The sequence below is a fragment of the Amblyomma americanum genome, chromosome 6 (assembly GCF_052857255.1).
Source record: "Amblyomma americanum isolate KBUSLIRL-KWMA chromosome 6, ASM5285725v1, whole genome shotgun sequence".
In the NCBI taxonomy this organism is placed as follows: Eukaryota; Metazoa; Arthropoda; class Arachnida; order Ixodida; family Ixodidae; genus Amblyomma; species Amblyomma americanum.
This window is the reverse complement of record NC_135502.1, coordinates 108,971,216-108,993,202: the sequence shown is the minus strand read 5'-3', so window position 1 is coordinate 108,993,202 and position 21,987 is coordinate 108,971,216. Positions and strand designations below refer to the sequence as shown.

At 47.1% G+C, this 21,987-nt stretch overlaps 2 protein-coding genes across 2 annotated transcripts; one reads left to right on the top strand and one right to left on the bottom strand.

The window, feature by feature from the left end:
* Nucleotides 1-722: 722 nt before the first annotated feature.
* Nucleotides 723-2,184, top strand: LOC144094901 (uncharacterized). The gene has a single exon (XM_077628770.1). The coding sequence runs from the start codon at nucleotides 748-750 to the stop codon at nucleotides 2,146-2,148; it is 1,401 nt and encodes a 466-aa protein (XP_077484896.1). The 5' UTR covers nucleotides 723-747; the 3' UTR covers nucleotides 2,149-2,184.
* Nucleotides 2,185-9,664: 7,480 nt separating this feature from the next.
* LOC144095441 (solute carrier family 22 member 7-like) lies at nucleotides 9,665-14,660 on the bottom strand. Its single transcript, XM_077629181.1, has 2 exons — nucleotides 13,493-14,660; nucleotides 9,665-10,392 (listed from the first exon to the last, which is right to left on the bottom strand). The coding sequence occupies exons 1-2, from the start codon at nucleotides 14,658-14,660 to the stop codon at nucleotides 9,665-9,667; spliced, it is 1,896 nt and encodes a 631-aa protein (XP_077485307.1).
* Between the last annotated feature and the right edge of the window lie 7,327 nt (nucleotides 14,661-21,987).

The window sequence follows — 21,987 nt, the reverse complement described above, 5'->3', positions numbered from 1 at the left end:
GTTCAAAATCCAGCAAGAAACCGCGCCAAATGTTCCTACATGGAAAGCTTATTCGTGCAACCTCATCGAGGTGCACATTGTACCAGCACGGACCTGTGAACCTGAGGTTTATGACCCTTGATAAGTGCTCGTATGGAACAATCACTCCGTGCATCAATGCAAAGCGAAATAGTTGCACATTTCTAGAAATTCTCGATATTTCCTGGCCAAAGATTGCGAATTTGTTCCCCGTGAGCCCTCCAGATCCTGAGTTTTGTCGTCTTTCTTAAAGTTATCGTCTGCGCTAAAAAGTAGGAGGTTGATTTAGTCATGTGTTGGCCAGAGGCGACAATAGCTCGACTGTTTTATATGCTTGTAGCAACGAAAATCTGCTGGAGTATATAACACTTTGTTAAAGTACACATTCTGACCTACTGCGCATAAACAATGACCTTCATCCCACTTCAACACTCCGTCAATGCTACCGTGTTTCGACTTTTCATAATGGCGCCCCCCATCAAGCGCCACTCGCTTGTGACATGCACGATATAAAGCCGCCGTGACCCCTGTCCACACCGTGGGCTTTCTTAGTGAACTCGATGCGATTTTATACAAACGCTGGCATTAGGTAAAATGTGCAAGGCGAAAAATTGCCCTCATTACCATGACACTAAATGCACCGCTTCTCCAAAATCTTGCCTTCGAATTACATGCCCTGCCGAAGCCCATTGTGGGCGCGGCGAAAGCCTTGGGCGCACAACGCTGACTATGCGTCCGATTCTTCTTGTACAGGCTTTGTTCCTGCCAACTGCCAGCCTCCTTGTTGCGCCTTCAGCCAAGCCGTTTACAACAGTGACATCAAGCCATATCGACGATGCAGTTTCGTGCCTCTTTCCGAAAACGGATGATGCAGTGTTTTCAAGTCACGGGTTCCTGACGTCACCAGCTTCAACTGCTATAAAGACAGCACCGCACGATGGACTTACCAGTGGGCGCGGCGAAAGCCTTGGGCGCACAACGCTGACTATGCGTCCGATTCTTCTTGTACAGGCTTTGTTCCTGCCAACTGCCAGCCTCCTTGTTGCGCCTTCAGCCAAGCCGTTTACAACAGTGACATCAAGCCATATCGACGATGCAGTTTCGTGCCTCTTTCCGAAAACGGATGATGCAGTGTTTTCAAGTCACGGGTTCCTGACGTCACCAGCTTCAACTGCTATAAAGACAGCACCGCACGATGGACTTACCAGTGGGCGCGGCGAAAGCCTTGGGCGCACAACGCTGACTATGCGTCCGATTCTTCTTGTACAGGTTAGTTACAACAGCACAATACGCAGTGATGATCGTTTTCTTGTTGTACTGCCGCGCCCACATCTGTGTTTGAGTATTGCCTATGAGTGTTTAAATTCGTGTAAGCTTCTCGTTTGTGGGGACATTGAAGAAAATCCGGGACCGACTGTTGATGAAATGTTCGAGTCTATATTGAGTGGCCAGCAAGCAATTAGAGCTGACATCGCTTCATTGAAAGAACGCCTTGAATCCACGGAGACAGCAATACACTGTTTCGAACAGCGTTTAATCAGCTTGGAATGCAGTATGACCGAGGTTCGAGCAAAGACCCGTGAAAATGAAGAAACACATGCAGTTGCAACCGCAGCGCATGACCTACTTAAACTTCACCATGAAAAACTGGTTGATTTGGAAAACCGCAGCCGCCGTTCAAATTTGATTGTTTTTGGGATTACCGAAGATCCTAATGAAACGGAAACAACGCTACGGGAGAAGGTTATTGAAGACGTCTTCAAGGATAAGGTGGGGGTAGATTGTGTTTCAGTAGCGAGAATTCACAGACTCGGGAAGAGACCCACAGGAAGGCCCGTCATCGCGTTTTTCCAGGATTACACTGAAAAACAAGCCCTCATGAAGAATGCTCACAAACTGAAAGGATCAGGAATATCCTTGCGAAATGATTACTGCGCAGACACGCTGCGCAAGCGCCGACTACTTTGGAACAGCGCGAAAGAAGAAAAAGATAGCGGCAGAAAGGTCTGGCTTGTTCATGATAAGATTCGCGTTGGCGGCGACTTGTACATTTGGGACGACGTACACAACACACGGAAACTAGTTGCAAAAAGGGATGACACAGAAATGAGACTAGAGCAGGCAGAATAGCAATCACGGTCTTTCCAGTTTCGGCTGCTTTCACTAAATGCCCAAAGCATTGTCAATAAAATAGACAGACTGCAAGATCTTTTATTAGTATACGATCCTCATATATGCGTTATTTCTGAAACCTGGTTGCATGATGGGGTGCAGGATGATGAAATAATTTCGCCAGGTTACCAACTGTTTAGAAGAGATAGATTCTCCCGAGGTGGTGGCGTCGCAGTTATAGCAAAAAATAGTGTTGATATACGAGAACTAGATCAGATTGATAACCACGAAAGCTTGTTTTTGAATGTCTCTGTCTGGGGTTTTTCATTCATACTATGTTCTGTGTACCGCGCACCAAATGCTGATGATCACTTTATGCAGAAATTATATGATCACCTTTTGAAATTCAGAGGAAAAAACTTAATTATAACTGGTGATTTTAATCTTCCTCAAATAAAATGGAATAACTGGAGCTATGGGCACAGTCCTTCCTGTGATATACTCATTGATATGATGCTAACTTTTAGTCTTGAACAGGTTATCACTGTTTCTACCAGAGGAGACAATATTCTAGACCTTATTCCTCAGTGAAATTTTCCATGAAGGAACCGCTGAAATTGATGCAGGCATTTCAGACCACAAATTAATTTCTTTTTCATCAACAATCAACGTGAATAGAAGAAAACAACGCGAACGATTTAAGGTTAGGGACTATGCTAAAGCAGATGATACATCAATTATCGATTACTTAGACCTATACCTAAATGTTGTCCATGATGATGTCGAGCTTTCATGGCAAAAGTTCAGGGACATAGCCTCTTATTGCATTAACAGATTCATTCCACTGAGAAGTGTCAAGAAACCTCCATCAAACCCGTGGATAAACAGAGATATTATCCAAACTAAGCGAAAACTAAAGCGAATGAAGAAACATAGCAGGCAGAGTTTGTCTTCCAAAAATTGAAAACTGAATTACTAACAAAAGTGAAAGCAGCCCGAGATAAGTTTTTCAGTCATGATCTTGTTGATTTTATTTCACATGCCCCACAGAAGTTTTGGCGTTTTTTAGGTCAATCTAAACAGGTAATTCATAAAATTAAGGTTAATGATGAAATAACTGAAGACGCTTCCAGTATTGCCGAACACTTCAATGATTATTTTTGGAGTGTGTTTTCTGACCTGGATGAATTTGAACATCATAACAATGATAGGTCTTTTGTACATGACATTGTGATTTCCAGGCAAGGTGTTTTGGATATGCTCTTAAAAATTGATGTCAGGAAATCTGCCGGGCCGGATAATATACCAAATGCTTTTTTACGAAGGTATGCGGAACAGATATGCGTTTTTTAACTGACTTTTTCAAATTATCATTACAATTAGGAGAAATACCATCTGACTGGCGTACCGCAAGAGTTGTTCCAATTCATAAAAAGGGTGACCATCTTACAGTATCGAATTATCGTCCCATTTCTATAACGACCACTTGCAGCAAATTATTAGAGCACATTGTCGCAGGCTTTATTCGTCAGTTTTTGACAGACCATAATGTCCTCTCTCCATTTCAACATGGGTTTCGAAAGGGACTGTCGACAACAACTCAACTTGTGTCAGTTGTTCATGAAATCTCTCAGGTGCTTGACACGTCCGGGCAAGTCGATATGCTCTTTTTTGATTTTAGTAAAGCATTCGATAAGGTTCCCCATGGAAAATTACTCCACAAACTAGAGCGCATTGGTCTTCCTACAAATATTATAACATGGATCCAGGCCTACCTCCGCCATAGACAGCAATTTGTTGAAATAAACAAATGTACTTCCAATATCCGTCAGGTAACTTCTGGTGTACCGCAAGGCAGCGTATTAGGACCACTTTTATTTTTGATCTATATTAATGATATAGTCGACGTAATTCCTGATGATGTCCATGTTAATTTATTTACGGATGACTGTGTCATTTTTAGAAAAATTGTTTCCAGGAACGACAGCAATTACTTACAGGAATCAGTTAATGCTATCCGTGATTGGTGTGAACTTTGGTGCATGGAAATCAATGTAAACAAAACAGTTTTGCTGCGAGTCACACGGAAAAAAGAACCTAGTGTATTTTCTTATGTACTTAACAACACAATAATATCTGAGGTTGAAAAATACAAGTATTTGGGTCTCACATTCAACAGTAAACTCTCTTGGTCAAACCATATTTTCATTACATGTTCAGCAGCATTGCGCAAATTGTGGTTCTTGAAAAGGAAACTTAGAAATGCACCTGCAAATACCAAAATGTTAGCATACAACACATTTGTCCGTTCCAAACTGGAGTATGCAGCAGTTGTATGGGATCCTCATACTAAAAAGAATATAATGAATTTAGAGCGTGTTCAAAGGAAGGCTATCAGATTCATCTTTAGTAAATATAAAAGAGAGGATTCTCCGTCTTTAATAATGCTTGCAAATAAAATCAGTACGCTGGAAAACAGGCGGAAGATAAGTCGTCTCCAATTTTTACATAACATTATAAATGGAAAAAGCGCACTTCAGCAGCCTCATTACGTAAAACCTCTAAGTTCACGCCAGACAAGACACAGACATAACCTTTCACTTACGCCAATATTTTCTAAAACAAAATCCCATATGAATAGTTTCTTTCCGCGTACTATACATGAATGGAATTCTATACCTGTCGATGTATTGCAGTCACAAAACTTTGCAGAAGAGCTGGAAAAACATCTTTCTTCCATAAACTAACTGAAACAAAACCAGTGTTCACAATCTGTTATGTTTTCCTAACTCCTTCACTTTGTGATGCCTTTTTTTTCCCCCCAGAAACAGTTCTGTTGTTCTCAGTAAAAATTGCCCGCCTGTTTGTTATTTCACATGTGCCACTCTTCATGTTTTGTTCGTTATTGTGCTGGTGCCAGAGCGTATTCATTGAGTAACACTGCTACACCCAGCATTATTTTTCGTTAGTGTTTATTGTTGTTTTGCATTGTCACACTTTTTACTGTATTGCCCCTCCTGCTAGGGCCAGTTTATTGGCCTGCAGTATCAATAAATAAATAAATAAATAAATATTCCTCTTGATTTCGACTAGGATATCATTAACCCGCGTTTGATCCCTTACCCGCTCTGCCCGCTTCCGGTCACTTAACGTTACACCTATCATTTTTCTCTCCATGGCTCGCTGCCTTGTCCTTGACATAAGCTGAACCTCTTTCGTCAGCTTCCACGTGTCTGCCCCATAAGTGAGTACCGGTAAGATACAGCTGTTGTGTACTTTTCTCTTGAGGGGCATTCATAAACATCCTTTCATGACCTGGGAGAATGGCAGTTTACCAATATCCTACGCTAACCCATTGCAGATGGATATGCGAGGCAAGATATACAACTAAGCAACCTAACGCATTTCATGGGAGCTCTATGAGTCTCTGCTGGCCGACTCTGACCGCTGCCTTCAGCTTCAGCTGATGGGCACGATCAAAAACGGTGCCAAAGATAGGGAAGTCCCGGAATTAGGACCCATATCTGCTCCTTCACTCCCATTCTGCCTATTGTGGTTCCCCAATGAAAATTTTCTCTCTATCCCTCTCTCTCAATACGTTTTCAGACTCCTTTTGGACGATGAAGAAGAATCGCCATGCTAGGTCAGTACGCATTTTTGGGCACGTCCGGATTTCACCACTCACCACCGAATACGCGCTACGCTCCTCTGGCACGTGCATGACACCTGAGGTATGATCGAGACAGGAGAATCGCCACGCTGTCCAAAGCGGGTTTTCGCAGCGATCCTCCGATGCCCAGCTGCCAGCAGTCGCGAAAGCTCTTCGATGCACCAGGCCGCAAGAGTACAGCGGTAGTTACGACCACCTCAGCGCCGCACCACAAAGTACTGGCCCGATTTCCGGGAAGGGAATGAGGGGCTCGTTACGACAAACGTACACATGAAGGAAGCCAACAGTCACCGAAACTAAGGAGCACAGGGCATTGTTTCTAAGTATATATATTTTTTAATTTGTGGCGTTTATCAACGGGATATTAACAGTGAAATACTTTATCGTTTAAAGATAATTCATTACCAAGCAAAAGAAAACCAAGCACATGCCGCCAGTGGGATCCGAACCCACGACCTTCGGTTGTCCAATCTTCTGGTTTCGGGGGTACTTATGTTGCGTGTAGAAATAACCTTGAAAGAGCCACCTAGGATGAGGGTGTCGCTAGTCAACGCTCTCAGGGGTTAGGTTACATGCAACATTAATACCCCCGAAAGTAGAAGATCGCACAGCAGTAACCGTAGCTAAGTTGTCTGATCTCCAGTATCAATGTCTGATCTCCATGTCTGATTTCCAGTACCTATCGACCTATCGCTTCCCAGCTTCCTATCCTATCCAGCTTCCTGGACCTATCGACCTATACCTATCGCTTATGCAGGTGGCTCACACGTAGCCACTTCAACAGAAGAGTGGCATCCGGCGCGCGCGCGCCGCTCTGCTATCTCTGCTACTCTTTTCAGCCCACTTTCCTCCTCCCTTTTCACGTCCCGCGGCAGCCACCGGCTGGGTTGTTCCCGTGGCAACCACCCCCAGGTTGCGAATTCCTCCGCCTGCGTCAGACCTTCCTGCGTTCAGGGTAGTGGCCACCCTGGAAGCCACCCTCGGCGTCTCGCTCCTCTCGCCTACAAGTGGAGAAGGGGGTTCCCCTCTCTCCACTTCGTCACCTACCAACCGTGGTCGGCGGTTCTCGGAGGCTTCAGAGAACATCGGATGCCAGAAAGTTTTTCCCGACATGCGTATTCTAATGCTCGTGCATTAAAGGATCGACGAAATTTAATTCCAAGACGCAGTGGGAAAGCCAGCTGCGCCCCAGAAGACCGCCCACCAGAACGTATTTCTAGATAAAGCGATTTAAAACAAAACATTAGGGGAGCATCGGAGGAAGCCGGTATACTATGAGCGGGAAACGCCGGTCCTATACGCGAAGCGTTTCCCAGGCTGGCGATCCCATCATCTGCGCTCATTGCAGAGTTATCGCAGTGTAAACACGAGTAAACTACAACTTATGAGCAAGAGATGATAACATTTAAGATAAGGAGAGCTCACCTTGCGTTTCATGCCATGCAGATAAGCAGTACTGTTTGTGCAAAGCGACGTAAGCAGCCTCAGGGTGGGGCTTTATTCGTCGTAATCGGCGCGTTTGTGGGTGAGCTTTGAGCACATGCAGTAAATGCACTCATTTAGCGAATACTCTATAGCTGTTCGCGTAGCAAGCAGCAAAAAAAAGAAAAAAGAACGAGCAGTACGAATAGCCACCGGCGGCGGAGTAGCCGCGCGGCTTTGGGGCAAAATGAAGACGGTAGCGGCCATTCGTCGGCGCTTGCCGTGAAACATTCGAGCCGCGTTGGGTTTTGCCAGCGGCTTGGTTTTTCGAAAGTGTTCTACCAGCCGAAAGGAATGTATGGTCGACTAACGCACGCACATGCATATAGCTAATCACGCATGCATGCAGCGGGGAAGCCATCGCATTCGGTATGTTCGCTGCTTATTCCGTGCCGCAAGCTTCACTCTAATTCCACCTTGTGCCGACCTGAATAATTATTGAGCCGGCGAATAGCGGGCAAGAACTTGGTAGTTGGGGACGGAACGCCACCGACACACCTCTCACGGTGCACATCGGCGAATGCAGGCAGGGCACGTGCTGCTTTTCACATGCGGGAGCACTTGGCTGCTAAAGAGAAACCGGACCCAAAACGTACGAATAACATGCGTCAAAGTATAAATTCAGCAGGGCCCATCAATATCCGTTTCCTCAACAATCTGAAGCCGGGCGCCACGAACAAGTTCACTTCCCCAAGGATTACAAAGTTCGCGTACAATGCTACAGGCTTCCCAAACACAGAAAACGCATTTTATTTCGCTAAGTTAAAAAAAAAAAGCTTTTCGAGCTACCGCTGTCTTTTCGAGCGACGTGCATGCAAGCACCTCAAGCGAACAGTGCTCAGCAGATGACGCGACGTCAGAAGGCCGTGTTGCATGAACAATCATAATCATGATCATCAGCCTGTCTACGCCCACTGCTGGGCAAAGTCCTCTGCGATGTCTCTCTAATTAATCCTATCTTTTACCAGCTGCGCCCAGCCTGTGCCTGCAAACTTCCTAAACTCATTCGCCCACCTCAGAGGTTTCCAATCAAAGGTTCACAAACAGAGGTTTCCAAACCAGCAAGCTGTTGAAAAAACAAATTCGCAAAATTCGTTAAAAAAACATACCGCACCAAATCAATTCAGACTTCGGGGAATTTGACGTGTTGGGAATTGAATTTAATAAGCAGCGCATGTGCAAAAATAGGATATCATGACCCCTTCAACCTTAAGTTCGCACATTAGCGCTCAACGTAACTATCTTGGTGTATATACGGGCAGGTTCGTGACCGACGGCTTCTAGAAAACACAGGGGCTAAGAATTTGACGAGAGAAGAAAATACGTGAAACACGGGACAAAATTAGATTGGCGAAAACTTACTGATGCCAATCGACACTTGGAAACGTCAATTACGGGCGAGCTAACACAAAGATAACATAGCAACGGCGCAGGGAACCAAATAATTAGGAACAGTGACCAGGAGCGGAGCAATGAAAAAACAAGCAAAGACAGACGTTCTAACAAGACGTGGTTGTGGCATGCCTCCTGCAGTTGGCGCTGGAGAGCGCAAAATTAAGTGAGTGGTCAGCCGGTGTCGCGGCGCTCAAGCGCCTCGCCCCTTGTTCCGATGCCTTTTATTAGCTGTTAGCCTTCAGCTGTCGCACTTCGGTGCGCACCACACAGATGTCACCTAGACTACACCTGTGATACATGCTGCGGTGCTCATCGGCACGTGCAGATGGCGCTCATCACGAACTAGGAAGCGAACATACTAGCAGGCTTACGGCCCTTGCCACCGTTGTTCATGGAGTATATGGTAAGAATAGAACGCATGCTAGAGAATTGTAAAACTGTGGGTTAAATATTGTGCCAGCAACACCAAGCTTTCGTGAATGCCACAGGATTCGCAGTACCAAGAACATGCCCTACGCACCAGTCCGCGTTGCTAGCTTGGCTGAAGGGAAGTTAGAAAGTTTTGCCATGCTGCACATTGGCGGTCACACAGTTCTCCGCATCTGAACACGACGCCGTAGGAGGACAGTTTCGGAACTCGTTACATGCGAGAACACTTGGCGCATAATTTTTTTGATCGCCCTTAACAGAGCAGGGACATCGCTGGACGCATCCGGATGCCATAGAGCTTGTGAATCCAGTGCTCTACGGTCTACGGATCGATAATATCAGTCTTACAATGATTCTTTAGCAGTGTCTGTCAAGCTCCCTTGCACACATTTTTATCCAGGCAGCGAAACTAATATATGCGCGCTTAATTAGGCTAGCCAGTAACTACGTAAACAGTCAACGATAAAATAAAATAAAGCGAGAGGCTCGCGTATGCGCTCTCGAAACGTAAATATAATAGCCCCTACCCCCTACTTAATCACTGCGCATTTTGTTTTTTCACTTCGGGCCCTCCCGCTTCGACCCCGTCTGGCCGCCCTCGCAAATGGCGGACTCGCCGCTCTTGCGTCGCTTCCGCTTGCCCCCTCCTCGCGCGATCCTCAGGGGAGAGCGCAGCTGCCACTTTTCCGCCGCCAGGTCCCGCATCGTGTTGGCCGGCTGCAGCTGCGTCGTCTCCGGCAACGCCAGCGCCATCTGTCCGCAGAAGAGCAGCAACGCGGCCGCCAAGGCGTACAGCACGCCCTTCATGTCGGCCGACCGGATCTCGCTGAGGAACGGGGCCGCGAAGGCGCCCATGCGTCCGCAGGTGTAGCAGAGGGCGAGCCCCGCTCCACGAACCACGGTCGGGTACAGCTCTCCGGGCAGGATGAACAGCGTGATGGCGCAGAGCTCGAACACCAGCATCCACAGCACGACGACGGCCGCCTGCACGTGGCTGGGAGCCCGGACCACGTGCGCCGTGGCCACTGCTCCGGCCACGACGGCCAGGGCGGCCATGCTGAGGGCCAGGGTGCGGCGCCGCCCGGCGTGAGTGATGATGAACACGTTCGCGAAGATGCCGGCCAGCTTGAGCGCGACCACTGCGACGCGTGCCCCTTGGCTGGAGCTCATCACCTGGCCCGTGGCGAGCGAGTAGTGGACGGCGAACGCGACGAACCAGCACGCGCAGATGAGCAGAGAGCGCTGGCGCAGGCTCTGGTTCCGCAGCAGCATGGTCATGTGGACGTCTGCAGTGGAAGAGCGTGTCTATTATAATAAAGTGCTGAAAGCATGGTCTCAGTGGTCAGCAGGCAGCACTCAGCGATTGCCAGTCTTCGCGAGCGGTTCCGATATGCCTTCGAAACGGTTTACACCCCTTCGATACTCCTTACTCATGACAATCGAATAGAATTTCCTTGGAACTGCCTTGACTAGACATCATTACTTGTCGTTAGACTTCCGCTTTAAGCATGGCATGGCAGGGCAGGGCAGGGCGTAGCACTGCATATCATAGCATAGCATAGCACAGGATGGCATGGCATGGCGTGGCGTGGAATGAATTGCCTGGGGTGTCCTTTGAGGGGGATTCACCGCTACCTTCTTGACTTCTAGCCGACTATATACTGTCCTTGTCCCTGGCTGCACGCCACTCTGCTCGATGATACCGCCGCGGATAAGTGAATAGAAGTTGGTGCCATGCGACACTAATTCTTGCGCTGAGCGGCTTGTTCAAAAGGGTACAAACACTACCAAAAAAAATTCGGTGGCGATCACACCTTCGGCAGTGCGGCGGACAAGCGCTAGATATTATTGCTCCCTGCGCTTTCGCAATAACTGCAGCTGCGACGCACGAGTGTGTGGCAGCTATGCTTCTGTTTTAAGCAGCTTAACGCGAGGCACGTGCTCAGGGCAGTCACGCGATCGCACAGGTTATATGTGCGGGGTGATAACGGAGGACACCCCCGTGAGTTGCATTTTCTTCGCGTTATAAAAATTAGGAGCAGTAGTTTTTTTCTTTTTATTGCGAAAGCAATACTGCTCGAGGTTTCCGCTCTTGGCCGTCGTCCCGGAGAATCCACCATTGACCTTTAGCGTGACCTATGTGTGACATCATGTCAGCTGTGGAAAAGCGGCCCCCCCACCTCGGCTCGTCGCAGTCGTCCCAGCGAATCCTCCACGGTATGTTGGATGATGTGTATAAGGTGAAGCTGCAACGATGTGCTGCAGCTAAGAAGCGGCAGCGTGCGGAAGAAACGGATGAAGAGCGGAAACAAAGTTTAGCTAAATGGCGTGCATATTCTAGTCGTTATGGAGAGCACGAAAGAGACGCAACAACGACAGAACGAAGCGAGCAAGTGACAACGAGCTCAAGAGACGGCAAAAGAACGCGCCGCAAGACTCGAGAAGCGTCGTAACGAAGATGAGGCTAGAGTAAGTGACACCTCCCTTAGTGACTCTTCAACTGCGGAAGAGACCGCTTTGAATTCTCGCGAGCGTCGGAATGAGACGTTGCGTAGACAACGTGCCGAGGAAACGAAGCTTTCGCTATTCGACTTGGTTTAACCAGAGCTAAGCCACAGACAGTTTTTTTGCTGCTTTTAGGAACATCTCGAAAATGAAGGAATCTCGGCGTTAAAACCTTTCCAGGGAGTCCATCGTAGACGCAAACTGATAGAAAGCTTAACTACGAGTTTTGTCGACCAAGTTTCATCAGCGCAACTGACGGGACAATGCCTAAGCAACTTCGTAAGTGCACGCCCGACCTTGTTGAACGATACAATAGAAGGAAGGAATGGCATTTTGCAGCGATTGAAGAGCAACAGACCACTTGAGAAGTTTCTAAAGCGCAAAATCCAGCAGCGGGCTGCACTATACAGCGGTGTCCTTAATTCAGCGTGATTCCTGACACCACGGCTTATTTTCACGAGTGGATTTTCCTACTAAAGTACAGAGCAACCGCTGGCTTGGACAGTTGCAGCTTTAAGTGAGCACCCGCCGTGGGAACCAAAAGGTACCCCGCATCTTCTAGGTTTTTTGTTACCGCTCGCAAGTGGGCTTTTGAAGCCTCATAAGAACACTGAATAATGACCTTTATTTGAATGTTCGACAGCAGTCTCTCCAAGCTCGTCTTTGATTATGTGTTTTCGCATCCCCAAAACGAATCTCTACGCTACCAGAAACGCCATTGAGGAAGACCACATTAGTTTAGGCCGGATCACATCTCTTATCACATACTATATACTTAATAAACAGGTGCTTTCGTTTTTAGTCTAATGTAAACGCGTCCAGTGCGGCCAAGAACTTAACCTGTGAAATCGTGATCATCAAAGAACAGGAAAGTCGATATTACGGCTTTGAGGACGTTTTAATATTCAGACATCGCGAACCGTAAAAAAAGAGAGATTAAATATCTATCCGCAAACCAATGTTGTTTATTACTCGTGTATGCAACCCTTTTCATTTGCTTCTGGGTACTTAGGGGTACACGCAGACGAGATCCTTGCTCAAAAAGCTGAGGGGATGAGCCAGCCTTATCGTCTGTTCTGTTTGTGTTTGCCAAGGCAATTTTTTTCAAGCGTTATTGCGATTTGATTGCCTTTTCGGGCCACTTCTTTAATTTTGTAGTAGCACTCTTCTCGCACAAAGCAGTTAACCGCTTGAGCTGCTCTGGGAACTGACCCAGCCTGGGCCGGGCTCACGCCTACCTTCGCGGGTGGGGCTCGGGCTCAGCAGAGGGATAAGGTATCAGGCCCGGGCCGGGATCAGGCTTTGGGTCTCTGGCTTGTAGTGGTCGCCACCTATCAGCAAACTAGGGGCGCAGCTCAAGCATAGTTGTGGAGTGTATACGAAGAAAGCACTTGGAGTTTTGTGCTGGAGCGATGTGGTAGCTAGGTTTCGCCCAATCGGCTCTCCGTCTTGGCATCGTGGCCTGACAACTCATGAACGCCGCGCGACATGGTGTCGGAAGTGATAGCAGTATGAAAAAGTTCCGTCTTGAAGCTGCCCGCAGTGGCCATCAGAGCTCGGACTTGGGACTCAGAATGAGGTTCCTGCAGTCCTATATTCGGTAATGCATAAGGATTCTGTAAAGCAGCTCATAAAAATGCACCGTAGCATCGAATACAAGCTAAAAAAATGAGCTGACTTACAGCTGATTTCGCAACCAAGTATTGGATTGCAAATGACTGGTGATCGAGTGAACGCTTGACGTATATGATTGTTTCTTGACGCTATGTTTCCTATCTCTGTCCTATTTTTCTGTATTAACCCGACTATATGCCTTGCAGCGTGTATTGCAATTTGTATTAACTGCAATGACTACCGTGCTTAGAACGCAAAGAAGAGCACCTTGAGGCTGAGAGGAAGCGTCAGAGCTGCCGGGGTCTTGCTGCTGTTCCTGCTGCCGTTTGAGTTCTACCTTCAGCGCATTTAGGCGATGCTTGAAGACGTCTGGGTCGGCGCTATTGACGCGCGCCGCCCACGACAGCACGTCCTCTGCGCGCCGCATGTCCAGGACAGCAAGGAGCCAGCACGGCGACTCTTCCATCAGGTACACGCCAAAAATCAGGCCACACGTGGGCACCATGTACATGATCTGGACGGCCTCCCAGTCGGAGACCGTGACGTACACGACAGCGCCGTAGAGTGAGGCCAGAAGGCTGCCGCCGGCTACGGCCAGGCTGCAGAACAGGGCCCGGTGTTGCGTATCGGTCACCTCGAACAGCACCACGGTGGATGTGACGAGGACGCTGGCGGCCGCGCCGGACAGCAGGGCGCGGAGAACGGCGAAGACGAGCACTGTCTTGGCGAAGGCCAGCGCTATGCCGGCGAACGCGAGTAGGAAGAGCCAACCGCACAGCACGGGGCGCCTTCCGACCCTGTCAGCCGCGATTCCTGCGAAGGGAGCAGCAAGCACTCTTCCCGACATGTAGGCAGCTTTCAAGGCAGTCATGATCCAACGGCGGCCGCAGACTATGTTCCACTCTTGGATGATGGACCTGACGGGGTTGCCAGAGGCGGCATCTGCCTCAAAGTCCCAACCGGCGTCGCAAGGAACCGTTCTCCTATTTTCAAAGCCGTCGTCTTCTACAGAGGGGACAGGCGGTTCGTACCGAAGGCAGTGGTGGCGCGACAGGCCGTCAGCGACGAGTGGCACACTGTTGTTCCTCCACACCTCCGAAGGCAGGTGGGCGTATTCTGGTGGCGGCCTGCACCAGTGGTCAGTGGGGCGGGCCAGGCTGGTGATCGCCGCTGCGTGCAGCACGGTTGCAAAGAAAGCCAGCGTGGTGCAGAGCAGAACGAGCCTCTGAAACCAGCCGTGGCCGAAAATGAGGATGTGGTCCAGGGGCGACGTCAGCACGGTAGTCGTGGTTGCTGTGGCAGGGGCAGAGACGGTCGCGCCCACCTCCTGCGGAGCTTCGGGGGACAGCCATGGAATCGGCGGTTCTTTGGAAGGTCGGCTGCTGGGGCGCCGACTCTTCATCGGCGTGCGAGTCGTCCTTTCAGTAGTGGCCATATCTGGTCACAAGGGTGGCGGCGCTCGAATATCTGGACGTCGGTATTCGATGGCTAGGATCCGATTGTAATGGTGGCGGCGCCTTCGCTGCCTTGCTCGTGAGCGTGCGCCGCTCTTATTTTCTTCTTCGTTCTGTCACGGCTATGGATGGTGCAACAATGACTTCTGAGCGGCACCTGAGATCTTAAATAAGCCTCATATATCTGCAATCACATCGATTACGGGAAATGTGTCTGTAGTGTAACGGCCAGTCAGGAGATGGCGCCATATATCCGTTGGTGCTTCTTTGGGGGGATCCGGAGCTCTGAGGGAACCAGTGTAGACAAAGAAGAACCAAGGTCAAAGATATGTTGGAACCATAGAAGAAGAAATAGACACAAGCGCCAGGGTCAAGTTAATTCAGATATAGGTCACATTAACATTCAAGGTGGCAGGAATAGGCTGAAATGGGAGGAAATAGAACACTTAAGGCAGGAGGAATTAATGGTATATGGTTTAGTGGAAACACATCTTAGAGACATGGAACAACCACCCTGTAACCCAGACTACGCATGGGTATATTGGAATAGAACAGAGGGCAGCAGAAAGGGGGGTGAAATTGGGGCGTTCAATCATAAAAGTATGAATTTTTCAAAGGGCTAGACTGGGATGCAAGGAACATTTAAGGCTAAAAGGACAAGTAGCAGGGGAGCAGACACTCCTTGACTTTGTGTACATGTGGACAGGAACTAATGCCAAAGAGGAAAGCAGGAAAATGGTAGAATGTATTGCAAGCGACATTGATGAGCTAGGAGGACAGGGCGAGATAGTTATATTAGGCGACATGAATGCACACATAGAAGACATGGATGAGTACACAAATTCGACAGAAAGCATGCTGCTGGATATATGTGACAGGCATGTTTTAGTTGTATGCAACAGTATCGAGAAGTGTGAAGGTCTCATAACATGGGAGGCAGGGAGTCTGCAGTCGACGATAGATTATGCACTTATGTCACACAGCGTGTATAATACTTTAGGGGTAATGAGCATAGATGAACATGGTTCCAGAAGTCTACGTAGTGACCACAAACATATCAAGTTCAGTTTCAGGAGAGAAGCCAATGTAGGACTAAAGCGAGATGAACAATCAGAGGGGAATTTTTACTCAGAAGAGCAATTGGAAGAAGCAGCCAAACAAACTGAGAAAGTCATTTTTGAGGATAATGAAGCAGAATGGACTTATGCCAAATTAATTCGATTACTTGAGCTAGGTCTAGCTGAGGTGCGAGTCAAGCCAAAAGGGAAAGACGCAAACCCAAGAGTTGGTGGGATGAGGAGGTCAAGAAGGCGATAGAGAAACGTCAGCAAGCGTTCAGGGACCACAGATATTCCAAGAGGGGTGAACCAGAAGCTGGAGCAGACAGAAAATGGGATACCTTCATAAAGTGTAGAAGGGAAGCATCCTATTTGATTAATGCGAAAATTTGATGAAATGGTGCCCAATCGATGTGAAAAGTAAATAAAAATGATAGAAAAGCAGCTCAGAAATTCTGGAACCATCTAAATACAATCAGTAATAAGACTAGGCTAGAGCAAAGGCTTATTGTTACAGATCAGGGTATTCGACTAGAAGGTGATGAAGCAATGAAACACATAGGAACAAGGATGACATAAAAATTTAAAGAAAGAAATGTTGCACATAATTTATCGAAGGAGGATAGACCGGTTACTCCAATTGCTTCACTTGAGCAAAGAGAGTGGCAAAGGGCAGAGAAGAAGGTTCCTGGTGGCACGTCGACAGCACCAGATGGTATTCCGATTATGTTAATAAAGAAGGTAGGACCAAAATTCAAGCAAACATTAATACATGTAGTGAACAAAATGATAGTGGATGGCAAAGCCCCGATGAATGGCGATTAAGTAGAATGAACATGATATATAAAGGGAAAGGGGGACAAAGCTGATGCAACTACCATCCCATAACAGTGACATTTGTGATTTACAGGATGGTGATGCAGATTATAAAGGACAGACTGCAGGCTTGTGTGGAGAACGAGGGGGTGCTAGGGGAGCTACAAAATGGGTTCCAGAAACAAAGGAGGTTGGAGGACAAGCTGTTTTCATTGACGCAGTGTATAGAGATTGCTGAAAAGGAACACAGGCCCCTACGGCTAGCATTTCTGGATATTAAGAGAGCCTACGACAACGTTATTCAAGGTATTTGTAGAACATACTGGACACATTGGATGCTAAAGATGGAGTAATTAACCTTCTTAATATATATATATATATATATATATATATATATATATATATATATATATATATATATATATATATATATATATATATATATATATATATATATATATATATATATATATATATATATATATATATATATATATATAAGGTTAAAGAGGGCTTCAAAAATGAAAAATAAATGTGGAGCGCCTTTAGAGATACAGCGGGGGCTTAGACAAGGATTTCCTCTGTCTCCTTTGTTGTTCATGTTCTACCTGCAAGGATTCGAGACCAAACTAGAGAGGAGCTGTCTAGGCTTCAGCCTTTCTGTTTTCAGGCAAAGAGTATGAATTAAACAGTCATTACCGGGACTAATGTACGCGGATGATATAGTGTTAATTGCTGACAACAAGGAAGATTTGCAGAAGTTGAGAGACATTTATGGTACAGAAGGAGATAGATTAGGTTTGAAGTTTAGTAACGAAAAATCGGCAGTCATGGTATTTAATGATGAGGGCGGCGAGCATAGAATTCAGGAGTTCACGCTAGAAGTAGTGGATAAGTACAAGTATCTTGGGGTGTGGATAAATAACGATGCTGAGTATCTGATAGAACATGAAAAACGTGTAATGGAATAAAGCTAGTAGGAATGCAGCTGTCATGAAAAATAGGGTACTGTAGAATTACCATAGGTATTAAGTGGTAAGAAGGATCTAGAAAGGGGTGCTGGTTCGTAGCCTGACTTTCGGCAGTGCGGTCGTGTGCATGACACCAGATCTTCAAGAAAGGTTAGAAATCAAACAACGTGGCGTAGAAACGCTAGCTTTGGCAGCACGTGGCAATACACCAAATCAGGGGGTACAGGTGATATGGGAAGCAGAGAAGCTAGCAGTAAGATAGCATTTGAGGAGCGATTTAGAAAAAAATATGGGAAAAGCAGTGGGCTAGGGAAGTTTTAGATGCCTGTACATAAGGAATGTTGACATGAAATGGAGAAAGCAAACTAGAACATTGACAAGCAAATATCTGGACAGCAGTAGGGGGGCAAATCAGCCATTATCGTTTAAGAAAAAGGTTACAGAAACAGAGAGACCTCTGCGGAAAACATGGATGCTGACGAAATCGGTGCTGGGAACATACAGGGTCTTTAAGCAGGAAATTGCCAAAGAAGATATCTGAAATGAAATGTGAAATAATCTGAAATATCTGAAATAATTGTAGGGGGAGCTCTTTGTTGTTTGAGGCCAGGACGGGAGTTTTGCGGACTAAGACATACAGAGTCAGGTACCACGAGATAGACACGTTGTTTGTTGCGTGCGGAGAGGAGGAGGAGACGGCTGAACACTTGATACTGTTCTGTAAAGGGCTTCACCCTACAGTGGAAAGCAGTGGGGCTGATTTAGCCTAAGCATTGGGGTTTAAGGATAGTGAAGGAAAAGTAGATTTTAAGCGGGTAGAAGTAACCAAGCGAAGGTTATCTGAATGGTCGCTAAAATCAAGACAAGCGTAAAATTTCACAAGTCATGGCTAGGTGGCTCGAACCACCACACGATTTAAAGGGTTCAGTGTTATCCATTCATCCATCCATCCGTCCGTCCGTCCTTCCCTACGTTCGTCCGTCCGTCCGCCCGTCCATCCATCCATCTTTACTTCCTCTCGTTCCATTTTGCTCTCTGTTATTAAAACAAAATGGCAGCTTGATAGTTGTGCGTTGTTTCGTTGGCTTCGTGCCGAACCCACTCAATCCGTGAACCCAAAAGATCTGGTCTCCCTGCGTACTCAGCAAAACCAACAGGTTATGATCCCACGACGACACATTGACCACTTTTTTTAGAAGAAATGAGATGGATTGTCTTGGTTGAGTGATAAAAAGGTGCGACCACGTTGCAGCAGAAAACGTCAAGCTACACCGCCTTCACTACGTCGTGCCGATGTCTTCAGAAGTTTTGACAGGTGTGAGCATCATGAAACTGTCGGGAAGAACTGGCTGACAAGCGGCGTGTACCCGTGAAGAAAAATGAGAAGTGCGTATTTTTTTTTTTTGCAAGAAAGACGGACCGTCACGCGACACCGGCGTTGCTGCAGGCCCCATGTTGGATGTGTACGGAAGACGCTTAGACACGTCCGGCGTGAGTACGGCAAAACTGTCAGGAAGAAGTGACCGACCAAATCTTTTCAGTGGATGTTAGCGGCGAAATTTTTCGGGAAGAAGCGACTGACAAATCGTTTTCGCGTCCGCTACTTGAGAAACAGCTCCGAAAAAGATGTGCGTTGTCCCTCTTGCTTTCGAGGATCTGCGAACATGTCGGTATTAGACGAGTTTAGACTGCGGAATTTCTCATCAGATAACAATCACACATAGTCGATAAGGCCAAGAGGAGTTCTCGTACAGAAGGGATGCTGGGAAGCGATGGACCCTGGATTCTCGAATAGAGAAATCAACGAGCGAGAAAAGCAGACTGACAACAAGGCCCTGACCTTTCTGTTCCTTATCCTCGAGGACAACTACATGGATGACACCGGGACTTGCAGAACTGCAAAAGACGCCTGGAATACGTTGCAGGAAATGCACTCAAAGTTCGGACTCTTGCATATACTCCAGCTGATGCGCGACTTTTTCAACGTAAAAATGAAGGGAGACGAGTCAATGCAAGATTACCTAGAAAGATTGATGGTGCTGCATAGGAAGTTGTCAAATGGAGGCTATGCATTTACAGACAGAGAGGTTGCATTGGTGATGCTAACGGGGCTTCCTGACACATACGAACCGCTCATTCTGAATTTGGAGCAAGACGAACAAATCCTCACGACCAAAGCAGTGAAGACAAGGCTGCTGATCGAAAAAAAGAGGAAGCTGCGTCGTGACGAAGATCGGCTGAGCGACGAAAAGAGTCAGACAAGGGTCCTGATCACTAAAACTCGATTAAGGACTGAGAGCTAGCAAGCAACCCAATGAGAAGATGCATCATCAACTCACTGTCAAGAAGGACGAGAAGGTTTGTCAATGCACCTCAAGTATACAAAAGAAGGTGCGATGCTTTGCTTATGGCAAAATGGTTCATATAGCCAGAGATTGTGACCAGTTTCAAGATTAAGGGAATGACCAGAAGAAGAGAAACTCACCACTGGCAAAGATTGCAGCACAGATGGGTTTATGTGCCAGAAATGTGATAACAGCACCTCCTCATGTGTGGCATCTTGATAGCGGTGCTACAGATCACATCACATCGCACAAGGCGAAGGTCGCTGACTCCAAGCCATGCGAGTCAGGAGTAGAAACTGCAAACAAAGAATCCATGAGTGTCATGGGGAAAGGAAGAGTTCCGATTCAACTATCTGATGAGTGCGGTGAGTCATTCATCACGCTAGAAGATGTCCTTTATGTGCCCGACTTGAACGGCAACCTACCATCAGTCGGAATAATTGAAGAGCGAGGTTTGCAAGTCACGTTCGCCGGGGGCAAAGCCGAAGTTACAAAGGACACCAGTGAGCTGATCCTTGCTGCAACTCGGGAAGGAATACTGTACTCTGTCAAAGAAGAAATAATGTCCACGAAGATGGCAAAAACAAAATACACAGCTTTGTGGGACAGTTGACTAGGCCACTTTCAGAAGAATGCTGTTCGATGCCTCTTTGGAGCTATTGGAGACACTGTGAAGGACAAATGTGACACATTTTGTCTAGGAAAGCTAAGGCGAAGCAGTTTCCCAAAGGGAGAGGAAACACGGGCTAAGATTCCACTGGAGCTGGTGCATTCAGATGTGGTTGGAAAGATCACACCAACGACCAAAGGGGGCTCCAGTTACTTTGTAACCTTCAAAGACGACTACTCAAGATATACTGTGGTGTATCCCTTGAAGGCCAAAAGCCAAGTGCTTCAGAATTTTGACAAGTACAGACGCATGGCGGAAAATCTGCATAACACGAAGGTGAAGACGCTGCGAAGTGACAATGAAGGAGAGTACACAAGCAAAGACTTCAACGAGTACCTGTCCAAGCATGGTATAAGGCACCAGCTGACCATTCCTGGCACGCCTGAGCAGAATGGAGTCATAGAGAGAATTAACCAAACAGCGCTTGACATGACGAGGTGCCTTTTCATCGAATCAGGTGTCACAAAAAGGCTCTGGGCTGATGCCGTTGTCACTGCAAGTCACATCAGAAACAAGTGCCCGTCGAAGGCGGTTGGAGGAGAGTCACCAGAAGCTCTGTGGACAGGGGGAGAAGTGAAACTGTACAACCTAAGAGTGTTTGGGTGCAGAACATGGAGTGTGCGAAACAGACGGTGCAGGGGGAGCAAGTTGTACTCGAAAGCAGAAGAGTGTATAATGGTCGGCTACCCAGAAGGAGTGAAGGGGTACAAGCTGTGGAACCAGAAGGAAGATCGCTTCTTTGTAAGTCGGGACGTACCCTTTGAAGAAGAGTCCTTCCTATGCAAGCTTACCCAAGTTGCAAGTGGCACGACTGAAGCACATAGCGACCCTTATTGCACAATCATGTTACAAGTTGAGGACAGCTTGAGCTTGCCACATGATACTGATTACAACTATGCTGAAGAAGTTGGCTCATCAACTCATGAAGACGAGGCAACTACACAGAACAAAGGAGCTACGCAGCGACTGTCAAGCTTGACAGATTGTAGTACACAGGCAAAAAGACGGTCGGAAAGACTAGCAAACAAGAAACCAGGTCAAAGGGAATTGTCACGGCTGCTGCACAGCCAGGCAAAACAGCCAAAGAGATTCAGAATCTATACACGAAGCTTTATCTGCACCAGAAAAGGAGTAATGGAAAGCAGCTATACAGAATGAACTGGACAGCCTCGAAGCTTCCAATACATGGGAACTAGTGCCACGAATGAAAGACAGACAAGTCGTAAAATGCAAGTGGATGTTCCGCAAGAAGCACAACGAAAATGGTGACCTAGAGCGATACAAGGCACGGTTGGTTGCATGCGGATACTCACAAGTGAAAAGTACCGATTACAAGGAAACCTTCTTTCCTGTAGTGAAGCTGAAGTCCGTCAGGACACTGCTGGCCATAGCAGTTGAGAGGAATTGGAAGATCCACCAAATGGACATCACGGCAGGATGCTTAAATA

What these genes read in the sequence shown, in the direction of transcription:
- LOC144094901 (XM_077628770.1), top strand. Translation starts at nt 748, where the DNA reads ATGCGTCCGATTCTTCTTGTACAGGCTTTGTTCCTGCCAACTGCCAGC.
- LOC144095441 (XM_077629181.1), bottom strand. Translation starts at nt 14,660, where the DNA reads ATGGCCACTACTGAAAGGACGACTCGCACGCCGATGAAGAGTCGGCGC. An exon ending in CGCTTCCTCTCAGCCTCAAG is followed by an intron (nt 10,393 to 13,492) that starts GTGCTCTTCTTT and finishes CTTCCACTGCAG; the next exon opens with ACGTCCACATGACCATGCTG.